Genomic DNA, 11,329 nt, shown 5'->3' with positions numbered 1-11,329 from the left:
TTATGCCTCCTCCGTTAAAGTATGACGTGTCCACGCCTTCCATAATGATCCAGCCAGGTACAAACACGTGCGGGATTTACGGGAGGAAACTGGGGTGAAATTTGGTAATATGATTAATTTGCATAAAAAAAACAAAAACAAAACAAAACAATCTAAGGCGGTAAAGTTTTCATATTATTCGCGATCGGTAACATCCCTACTAAATATACCTTTTTTTATCAGTTGGAAGCATTCAATTCAGAAACTACGGGTCAAAATACACACGACAAAATTCTGAAATAAAATTGTTTTATTTAGTCATAACATTATGCATGCATGCGGTTATGTAACATGCATGTTAAACCAACCAAATATGGAAATGATCATAAACTGTATAAAACAAAACCTTAATTGCGAGTACTGAAAGAAGACATTTTTAAACATTTTCATACTGATAAGGATAACGAACGCCTAAAAGTATGTATGAGTAATACCATTTCAGTTTTAAGTACTGAAAGGTATAAAAGGTCCAGTTGCATCGTATCCTTTTGGCAGTACCGGTGTACAAATCGAAGAAAGAACCCTGAGTAGATGTAGTTTCAGAAACAAATCGCAAACAACCAACAATATCATTTGTGTAGGAATACTCGCTAAACTGTGAAATTGGAAATACAAATTGAAAAACTGTAAACAAGTAAATTACTCACTACTGTGTGTTTGTACCGTAGTGGGTTTGTTTTTGTTCTTTCAGATGTCCCTCATAAGACACTCACGCAGGAGGGCTGTTTTATAAGAACACAAGTAGTGGCGTCGTCTGTGAACGCGACAAAGCGATTGTGAAGGGAACCATCTCGAACCCCCACCCCTACTATGAAAACAATACTGCACTGTGCAAAACCTTCACCTGCCTCTCATAACTGGCCCCATACTGCCCTACTGTACTCTACCAACCCACAAGGACATACCTGACACTGGGGTAATTGAAATGTAAGTGACAATTAGTTAGACTTATAGTAACAGTTGTTCTGCAAGTTGTGTCCTGTGCGTATTTGGCATTACTTGAATATATTAGCAGTAAACAGACAACACAAAAACAACCATGTAACTGTCACGGCTACTGCCATAGCTATTTTTGTTGCAGGACAGAACATAGGCTATTTCATACCTCAAACCATAAGCCAAGTTTTTCCAGGGTTGCAAGCTTATACTGGAGTATTAACTTAAACATCTTAGCTGAGACATACAGTAAAATACAGCATGAAAAATACAGCATGAAAATTAACTTAAAAAAAGACTAGAAAGAAATATTGTACCTTGTGTAATACAGTATTTGTAATTCACATAACTTTTTTAATTGCTGATTTTAGTTAAGATATGACCAGCCTACAGCTAAAGTTTCCACCTTCCAAAACTGTAAAGGAATGGCCTGCCTAACATCTTACCATCTTGCAATTTTGCAAAACATACAACAATAACCCCCCCAAACAAACACAAACATCCAATAAAGAGAGGGGGAAAAAAAACAACAACAAAAAAACACATTAAATCAAAAATAATTCTACCACATAAATTCTCCAAGAGACTCAGAAAGCCTACTAAAAATTCCAGTACACTTTTAACATTCATCGTTTCAGCAATGTAAAAACCATGCAGAACTGTAAAAGTGTAAGACAAACGGAACAAACAACCCCTGCCGTCTACCTCTAGCCTAAGAGGGATCTTGCCCTGAGACTAAACTGTATGGACTGCAGGAATAAAGGATCAAGAATTGATCTGACGGTTCAAGACCAAAACTCCTTTGTCCTTTCAGGCACACCGTGTTAACGCCTGAAGATCTACGAGACGCTGCAGCACAGACTCTGCACCTTGACAACACATCTTTGCAGTGGAAATGGTGGTGGATATTTCCCTGGGCAAAACAAAGTCAATCAATTTTTAACCACTTTAAAGTGACCCTTCAACTTGTATTAGTTCAAAATAAATTACACCAACAAAGGTGTTTTTTCTTAAATTCATAGGTATTCCAACCATGCCTTCAAGATCAGATGACACTTATTTTAAAACCATGAACTGTATTTTGTTCAGGCACATTTTGTTCTTTTATACAGATCCACCATATTAAAAGGAACAATATGTAATAAATTTACTGTTAAAAATGACCCTGACAGATTAAGGAAACATATCAAGTTGAAATACATACTTTTCTGACAACAGTGCTACAGCCAGTATGATGTTCTTTGTGATTTCCATTTCAGAGTGGAAAGTGTGTTTTGGTCTGTGATCCCATCCACTGCTCATTTCGATACCAGAGGTTGCCAGATCAGAAACAAAAGATGCTTGATTCTGCCCGACCCAAAAATCTACACAGAAGTGTACTAAACCATGATTAAATATTGGCAGCGTATTTGAAAGATGGACACAGCTTAGGGCCCAGAAGGATTTAACATCCATGTGGAGTTGGCTGGCTAGCTAGCTAGTTATTTTTCCCTTGAAAAGATAGCTAGCAAAGCATTGAGCTTTTCAGCCAAGGAGAACTGCACCAAGTTAGTGATGCAGTTCATAACATCTGCATCAGTGTGCTGAGTCTGTGGAGAAGGCAGCAGGAGCAGACAACTCCCTCCAGTATTTTGAATTTGGTCTGCAGTGGCCATTTTAAATGCTTCATGTTATTACATATTGGTCCTTGAAGACATATGAAAGTACCTCATAACTATAAAAAGTCAATTCTCACCCTAATGGAACTAAAAAAAAAGAGAAAGAAATCCCATCAAATAGGTCTTTATTTTTACCTAAAAACTGTGTGATCTGTGAAGTGACGCTTGCAGGGGCAATGGGTACGGCAGTCCAGATCCACAGCAGTGTCAGCTTCCCTCATCCCACATGCAGAGCTGGCGGTGCGGTGTACGGAAATCGAAGCGGTAGCCTTTGCTGCAACTCCTGATGCCACAGCGGTGGGGCCCGGAACCGGGGCTGTGGCCACGGCAGTACTTCAACGCACATGGGTACCACTCCAACCGCAGGTTGTAGCTGCACGTGCAAGGCTGCTGGGCGTCCGGCGCGGAGCCGCAGTCCTGCAGGCCAGCACCCGTGCCTGCCAAGTTCTGGAACACGGAGCCCTCCACGCCTGCACAGCAGAAAAAGATCCGTGCCAAGACGCAAGTCATGGACACAGAACAGGACCATTAAGAGGGAACAAAGTTCAAAGTTCATAGAATTTCATTTACATAAGCCATATTCGCTGTGGCAAAAGGATTAGTTGCCTACAACTTGAAAATATGGAAAATTACTATGTTGACTGAAAGCTAATTAATGACTACAAACTTCCTTTAAATGATAACCATCTATAAATCACAAATTCAGTCACAAATCACAAATTTGTGATTTGGCAGTGGTAGCTCAGTGGTTTATGTACTTGACTTGTAATTGGAAGGCTGCTGTTTCAAGCTCCACCACTGCCAAGTTGCCACTGTTAGGCCCCTGAGCATGACCCTTAACCCTCAATTGCTCAAGTTGTACTCAGTTGTCATAAAAGCATCAACTAAATGCCCCAATTGTGAATATAAATAACCACCTGAAATTCATATGCTAAGCATTTACATGCTATAACAGTGTTGGGAGCCATCATCTTTGTATGATACTTCCTGGTGATATGCAAGCCATACAGAAGTGAATATGGGAGTTGGAACCTCATCCTTCTGGTAGACACCAACCCTTTTCTAGCCAGAGCCTAACGTCTTGCTGGCGTGTGAGGATGAGGTCACGGGCATCTCGGCAAACGTTGCGGATGTGGGAGCTGAGGTACCAGGATAAAGTCAGGTTCACCGCCACATTCATGCTCATCCGCTCCATGCCACGTTTCTCCTCCGCGATCCGCACCACATGGGGGTTTTTCTACAAGGTTCAGCACCACATTTTAGGGCATAGAAATCTCAAGTTCCTGTTGTTGTATGATGTTACTGGTTTTATTGCTAAGCTTGAAGTAATGAAATCAACCAGAACCATTAAATCTTGCAATTTTTAAAAAAGGCTACATTTACTATGGGTAAGAGGTTGAACACTGTTAAAGGAACTGCATAACCAAATTATAATGAGACTAACATTAAAAACCTACTAGCCACCACTTAGCAATTGATTTCATTAAGTTAAGTGATAACACATAATGCCATTAGGCAGCTACTAGATAGTAGTTTTAGCAGTTGAGTGCTTCTTTGCAGCCCTTTATTGTGACGAGCCTGACCTGTCTGAGTCTGGCCATGGCCTCGCTGGGGATGATATCTCCATGTTGTAGTGTGGTGATGAAGCACAGGGCTTGGTATTGTGTCTGGCCGCGCTCGGGCTCACCCAGCACTAGCGCCCGGAGGACCTTCACATTCTGGAAGAGAGCAGAAGGAACCAACATGGAGGTCTCCAAGCTGCTACGCAAAACATCTCGATCGGGGCCTTTAGTTTGTGTCTTCATCCAGCTCTGTGGGAGCCAATCACAGGCTGCAGAAGCTTAGTTAGCAGGTTCAAATGAGATGCAAGACTAAATGGTGCAAAAATGGCATCTAGTCTTGGGTCGAACGACTTTGAGAAGCTGTTGAACTGTAACTATTCAAATCACATTTCCATATAAATACGGTTCAGCACGGAATAAACCTTGTTCAGTAAGTCGTCCCCCCCCCCCCCAACCATGTTCAGAGCAGCAGAACTGTTAAGGTGGTATTGCTTAAGATAGGAATTCACTGATTGATTTAACACAAACTGTGGTAAACCTCTTATTTGAATATTAATAAAAAGAAACACACAAAGTCCATACCTCCAAATTATTGATCTCAGACATACGCAGCAACCAGAGTTGTTTAGTGACATAACTATGACAAAGAGCCATTGCCACCACAAATACTTCCTGGCCCTGATTTCCAGCAATCACAGAAATCATAATCAGTCTCAGCAGTTCAGAATGTCACAGAACAATCTGAAACAGCCCTAGTATCTGGCACTACAGGGGATTAAAACACAGGTAATGCAAATATAGTTTTCCAACTAGTTTAACTAATAGTGTAAAAACCGGCAAAAAAGACAATTCAAATCATTTGGAAGTGGAAAATGCTAAATCCATGAATGCCAGGCAGAAGCAGTGAAGATAAGAACATCAGTTACAAACAGATTCACTTTTTTTCCTTCTTCTCCATTCCCCCCCCCGCCAAAATCAGCATTGTAAAAGAAGCTGAAGCAGGCTGTTTACAGAAGCGATCAAAGTGAAGCAGGGTCATTAAAATGCAGATAATCCCAGGTTAGCAGGGCACATGAAACTCCAGTTCCACCTCCTCCTCCTCCTATCCTTATAACTAGCCAGCTTTATGCATGACAGGTGCAGAAGGAGCCAATGAAAAGCCACAGTGAGTGTAATTAAGACACGTAGAAGGTGACGTTCCAACCCCAACAACCTTTTAGCATTCAGAGACAGGGGGTTCTCAGAGCATGACCTACTCCGGGTGAACGTGAACATGCTGTGAAGTCGAATCAGAGAGAGAGCGAGACCCTCACTTTTCCCTGCTTGTGTGTCCGACCAGAGGACAGGAGAACTCCACAGTCCTGAGAAGGCTGGTGTCTCTGTCAGGGTATCAGGCGTGGTTTGCACCAGTGAGGTTACGAAGGAGCAGAAGCTTTTTTTTTTTCTCAACACATGTGACTCTTCTCTTTCCTTCACCATGACCACATGATTGCCTAGCCTGGCTTAGCTAACCATTATCTGAACTAGCTAGCACACCTGCAAATGTGCCAAAGTAACCCATTCTATCAAACCTAGATATCCCTGAATTGAATAAAAATACAACATAGCTGTTGAACAGAAAAATAATATACTGCATATTCTTTGTTTATGATTAGTCTGCATATGACAAAGATAAGAAATAAAACGAATAAACAAACAAAAAACTAAACTTCATTTATCATTCACATGCTTTTTATTGGGTGAATTGGCTGTCAATCTTTATGAAGCAGTCCCCATGGGCCCTCCTATGGCCTTTCCCCAGTTTAGCACTACCATTTACACCCTCAGGTCTTCTGATAGCAAAAGCTGAAGGAAAGTCCGATACACTGAGTCTAACGTATGTGTTTCAAAACACTCAATTGATGCCTCAGGTACAGGTAGAAGCATACTACCCAAGGGAAAGATTAGGCAAAACCAAATAATGAGAGCCACAGAAGAGAACTCATTGACAAAGCTATGCACTCCATGTTTTGCACTGGTGAATGCACAGCTACTGAACTGCAGAGCAGTTGAGAGTCTCCTTGGGACAAGTCCGTAAGATCTGTCCTTTCAGATACTCCCTGAGAATGAGAATAAGAAATCCACCCCATTTCCTAAACGGTCATCTGAATCAGAGTATGTGTCGTTCACATGGAAAACACTGCAAGCACCTAATAACTGAATGCAATGCACTGATTTCTACTTGCCAGTACTCCTTAAATGTGGGGTAAGCGCTCCTCAACTGGGCTCTGTCTGCAGTGGCCTCTCGGTTTGGTTAGACCCGCATAAGCCTGCTTCGGCACGACATACTGTATCTGTCTAAACAACCCACCACCCCATTCCCAACCCAACCAGCAGACAATGCCACTCAGCACTGGCGGCTCAGTCAAGCTCCTCCTTTGAGAGCACTGTGCTCAGGCCTCTCTTTCTCCAGCAAATCTTATCGCCACAGCGATCATGTCGGGGCTGGGACAGATTGCGGTTTTGGCATGACATATGAGCCAGGAAATGACGAGTTAAACTTGAATGAGATGTGGGCAAAAAGTAAATAAATATAGCGTACTGTAACTCGTGGTAGACCACATTTTGACTGTCTGACTTAACACATTTGACTTAACACAACCAATACTGAATACAGGCAGTTCAGTATCTTGTTCTTGGCCCCCTCTGCAATTTGGCACACTTCTGAATGTTTTGCCTGACTGCTGCTACACCTTTTACAGTTTCTTTCCTTAGGAAATAGCTTGGCTGCAGTGCACAGTTGACACTGTACCTACTCCTTGGCACCCAACAGTCAGACCCCATCCAGGGATCCTCCCACATTTGCTGAGTGGATCACTCTGGAAGCACATATATGGAGCCCGATCTCCAAATCGAGTCAGTCAAAACAGAAAAGTTGCTCTGTGTTCCAGAGTAGGCCCAGGAGGCAACAAGAGACAAACTTGGACTGAAACGGTTCAGCAAATGTACCAAAAGTACTATGAAGGTTTCAAAGAAACTGTGTTTTGGAGAAAACCGATTAGGTATTTGTAGGAGATGGGAATCTCCTATCATTTACTCATACCATGAACTTGCAGCTGTACATAATGTAATGGACTACAACAGATTATCTTGCTGGGTTGGGGCGATTATTGTAGTTTGCTGCTCAGTCAGGCTTATTTAAATTGAATACATCAACAATACCTCACGACAAACAAACAAACAAAAAAAATCTAACCAACATACGTTATAAAGGTTCTAAACCCAGTATGTGTCGGTTACAACTGTGCACTTCGTTTTAAACAGTCGAGCAGAGTAGTAGACAGAGTATTGCATATTGATATTGAACTGATCGATTTAGCTACGTACTCCTAAACTGGTTGAGATAATAATAGTCGGGCTTAGAACAATTTTACTCCATAAACCCAAGTTTAACGGGTATTTGCCAACAATTATTTCTAAAATTCGTAGTCTTGACTACTCACCCGCTTGAAATCGGCCAGGAACGTTATAAGAGCTCCATCTCCTTGTTTGAACTCCAGTGTGATGATGTCCCTTTCGCTGTCCGCTTCTAAAAGCTCTTGCGTTATTTGGCCATCTTTTAAACGAACTAAAACTTTTAACTCTGAACACGCACTTATTGAAAATAAAATGGCAACGACAACGAACGGTATTTGAAGTGAAATTGGTAAAAGATCCCGCGAGGACATTACAAAAAAGGACTCAGGAAAATTGATCCTGAATCATTTAACACAACAATGGGACATATCGCTTGAATAACTTAAATCAACAAAACGAACACTGTAAAACAAGCACTGATTTACGCAGGAGGTGCAGCTGAAGAAAAAAATATACTACTCATTATTGCAACTCGTTCAAGATCGCCGGGACACAAACTTCTTCTCGGTATTCAGACTAAGCTAGTTACTGACGACCGATAGTGATTTTTCATGTCCGATTCCCACTCGTTAGCCATCTGAGCAGTTTTTTTTTTTTTTTTTTGCCTCCGGTCGTAAGGCTGCAACTTTCCCCAGATCCCACATTCAGAACTCCCCCGTCACTTCCTCCAAACTTCTGCAACTCTTCAGGTCCTCAGCCACGCGTGGGACCGACTTTTAAAGACACAGCAACCTATTTTAGGGCGCTGTGTCTTTAAAAGTCGGTCCCACGCGTGGCTCCTGAATTCCGCTGCCAGACCCAAAGATGCAATTTGTTAGTTGATTGCTAAGTGGGTGTTTATCTTAAGGAAAATGAATGAATGAATGAATGAATGAATGAATGAATCTCGTATTAAATATTACACAGCGAATAGTGAATTAAAGGTACTGAGCTTACCTTTATAGGTATTAAGGGGCTTAGGCGCTCTTACTCTTAATTGGGCCTCGAGCTTTTGTACTAATATTTTACAGTATTTACGTGAAAGTCAGGCGGACCGTTTGTGAGTTGCTGGCTTGCTCAATTCTTCTGTAAAAATGTAGGCTAAAAAAAGGTGAAGTAATGCCAGCAAAAGCTCACAAAGAGAACAGAACCTACAACGTCGCGTTCTGTATTAGTATGTTTCTGTATTAGGCTGAACTTTTTTGAGTCTTAAACACCCCATCATAGACGTTCTCCAACAGGCTTTTGCCATACTGCCATACCAGATTTGTCACACATGTGACAGACGGTCAAAATGACTCCGGCGTGGAAATGTCGGCGGCTTGTGAAGTACCTCTAGTGAAGCACATGTGGACGGTAACACCAGCGGCTTTCGTGCGAGGCACCTACGGATCCCTTTCACCAGTGAGCTCATGTATCTGTTCAACGCTCGAACAGACTCTCAGGAGACACTCCAAACGCGCGCCTCTATGAGCTACCCAGTCCCAGACGGAACTTTACCATTCAATAAACATCTGTACTTCTGCAAATTTCGGTTAAACAACACAGTTTTAAAAACATGTTTTAATGTTCTGATTAAATTTGATCTTATTTCAGGTTAAGAACGTAGGCTACTAATTAGATTGAACCGCGCAAGTTCGTAAACATGAATAGTAGCTTAACACTGGTACAACCATGAGACTATCAAAGGCTGAAGATAGCGGATGGACTTTTACCCATTTTCATACAGTAGCGTAGATGATTTGGCTGTTAGGATGTATTTTCTAAAGATTTAATGTGATGCAAATATAAGATTCATATTGCCATTTACTGTTGTTTTGCAAACTGAGGTGAAGTTCATTTGGCTGGGATGAATTTGCATAAATCGCAGGCTTCTGTAACACGAGGAGGATGGTCTGAGGAGGGCTTTGATGGGGTGTGGAGGAGTCATTTACTTTTTATTGATTTTTACTTGACTCTGAGCAAATGTCCCGGATCTGACACCGGAATGCTCTTATCCCCTTGGTGATTCTGTGATTTTAGAGAACGTTCTAGCTGGAGGCAATAGCTGAGCTCAAATTAAACAACTGAAATAGAGCAAAAGTGAAACAGAAATTGCACAAAGCTTGTGTATTATTTTAGTGACAATATCTCAGTGTGCTTATGCAACCAACCATGACTTCATTAAAAACCTAAACTATTCTGTAGCGTTTCGAATAAGCTGTAAGACAAAAAAAACACCTTTACAAATGTATTATTAAAGAAAACTGGTATTGAAATTTTTGGATGAAGGTCTGTTCTCATAGGCGGTCTTGTCACACTGCGTCTGATGTAGTCATAGACCTACTTTAACTTTGGAGAATTTATTGATAACTCAGTGAAATACTGACAGAGGACAGGAGGACAGACAGGGAATCGCTTATGTTCCGGACTCTAAATCTAGTTTGTTTTACACCAGTGAAAATAATGTAGGGAGTCAACATTAACTGTGTAAAGTGGATCCCTCTGCTGGTCATTACCGATCATCGGGGGTGTGAGTGTGTAAATAACAACAACAACAACAACAAAACGATATTAATAATAATAATTTAAAAAAAAATCTAAAATAATAATAATAATAATAATAATAATAATATGTTGCCTACACAATGATCACCTGTACACGGGAATATGGCAACAGTCACTCAGAAACAGGTTCACGGCGAGAAGTGGTACAGCAGTAGAGTCAAACACCTGAAGCAGAAGGAAAGTACCTATAAACAACTGCAGGCATAAGTTTCTGACGTTTTGCAAATGAGTTCATTTGACAGTTTCCACAGATTTTTGTGTTATTCGTTTAACCGTAGTCTTCTTTATATGCTATGCAATACAATGGCACCATTCTGAATTGTTACACAGTAAAAACACAAATGGAATTTCTAGAGTTTATTATGTTCTTATGATTAAACTTTAGCAATCACAATGAAAAGGCGGGTTAAAAACATCAAATAAGTTATTCTGGACTCCATGCTGTAATATTTTACAGCTAGCACACTATTTTACACTAAGACATTATTTTCTGACTCTCCAAACTGTGTTTCTGTGAAATGATACATAAAAACAATTCCTATCAAGACTTTGGTAACTAAAATGCCACTTACGCATTAAGGATTTCAACATCAAACTTTGTATTATGACATAATTCCACATGTTTAATAACCAGTTCCAAAAGAGAGCTTTCATCTCCAAAAGTTGTTGGTTTTCACTACACTTGTTACTGTGGCCAGTGGTTTTACACTATATTGTAATGCACTTAAGAATGTCTAGAATGTCCCCTGTGCTAGATCTATTTAATAACTAAATCTATCAATCTACCCATTTTTATTTCCTTGGAATCTTTTATTTGATGGTTTTGGTAACTTCCATTTACAATGCTATGTAAATTATCCAGAGCAAAAGGGAAAATCTTGCCATGTTTTCAATACATTCCAGAAAGTAAGAAATATTGAAACGTATTTTTTATAAGCATATTATTGAAAACAACACTGGCACAAACTTACAGGCTATAAAACAACACATGTCAAACCCTAAACTAAACTGGGAAGAACATTATAAGATGTAAATACAGTGACAAATATTATGGATGCTTATGACTACAGTTGCAATGCCATAAAATCAAATAACATATATATTGTTTGTTTTTGGTTGTGTCCCTTTAATATGCTCTAAATTTATAAAACAATACTTTGTACTAAATGTTAGTGAAGATTCATGAACATTTACAGTCAAAGTAGTTTTTTA

At 40.3% G+C, this 11,329-nt stretch overlaps 1 protein-coding gene across 2 annotated transcripts; it reads right to left on the bottom strand.

Annotated features, from left to right (window-relative positions):
* Positions 1-314: 314 nt before the first annotated feature.
* oafb (OAF homolog b (Drosophila)) lies at positions 315-8,213 on the bottom strand. 2 transcript variants are annotated; one of them, XR_004776230.1, is made up of 5 exons: positions 7,678-8,213; positions 4,217-4,351; positions 3,690-3,870; positions 2,769-3,103; positions 315-1,888 (listed from the first exon to the last, which is right to left on the bottom strand). XR_004776230.1 is itself a non-coding variant. In XM_027015868.2 (4 exons), exons 1-4 carry the CDS (start codon positions 7,900-7,902, stop codon positions 2,841-2,843), a joined length of 804 nt encoding a protein of 267 aa, XP_026871669.2. In that variant the 5' UTR covers positions 7,903-8,213; the 3' UTR covers positions 315-2,840. The 2 variants fall into 2 exon arrangements, 1 of the variants encoding a protein (XP_026871669.2); XM_027015868.2 differs by having other exon boundaries at positions 315-3,103.
* Positions 8,214-11,329: the final 3,116 nt, after the last annotated feature.

The sequence above is a fragment of the Electrophorus electricus genome, chromosome 6, assembly GCF_013358815.1.
Source record: "Electrophorus electricus isolate fEleEle1 chromosome 6, fEleEle1.pri, whole genome shotgun sequence".
In the NCBI taxonomy this organism is placed as follows: Eukaryota; Metazoa; Chordata; class Actinopteri; order Gymnotiformes; family Gymnotidae; genus Electrophorus; species Electrophorus electricus.
This window is presented reverse-complemented; position numbering and strand designations above follow the sequence as displayed.

What these genes read in the sequence shown, in the direction of transcription:
- oafb (XM_027015868.2), bottom strand. Translation starts at nt 7,902, where the DNA reads ATGTCCTCGCGGGATCTTTTACCAATTTCACTTCAAATACCGTTCGTT. An exon ending in CCATGGCCAGACTCAGACAG is followed by an intron (nt 3,871 to 4,216) that starts GTCAGGCTCGTC and finishes TGAACCTTGTAG; the next exon opens with AAAAACCCCCATGTGGTGCG. An exon ending in TAGGCTCTGGCTAGAAAAGG is followed by an intron (nt 3,104 to 3,689) that starts GTTGGTGTCTAC and finishes TCTGCTGTGCAG; the next exon opens with GCGTGGAGGGCTCCGTGTTC.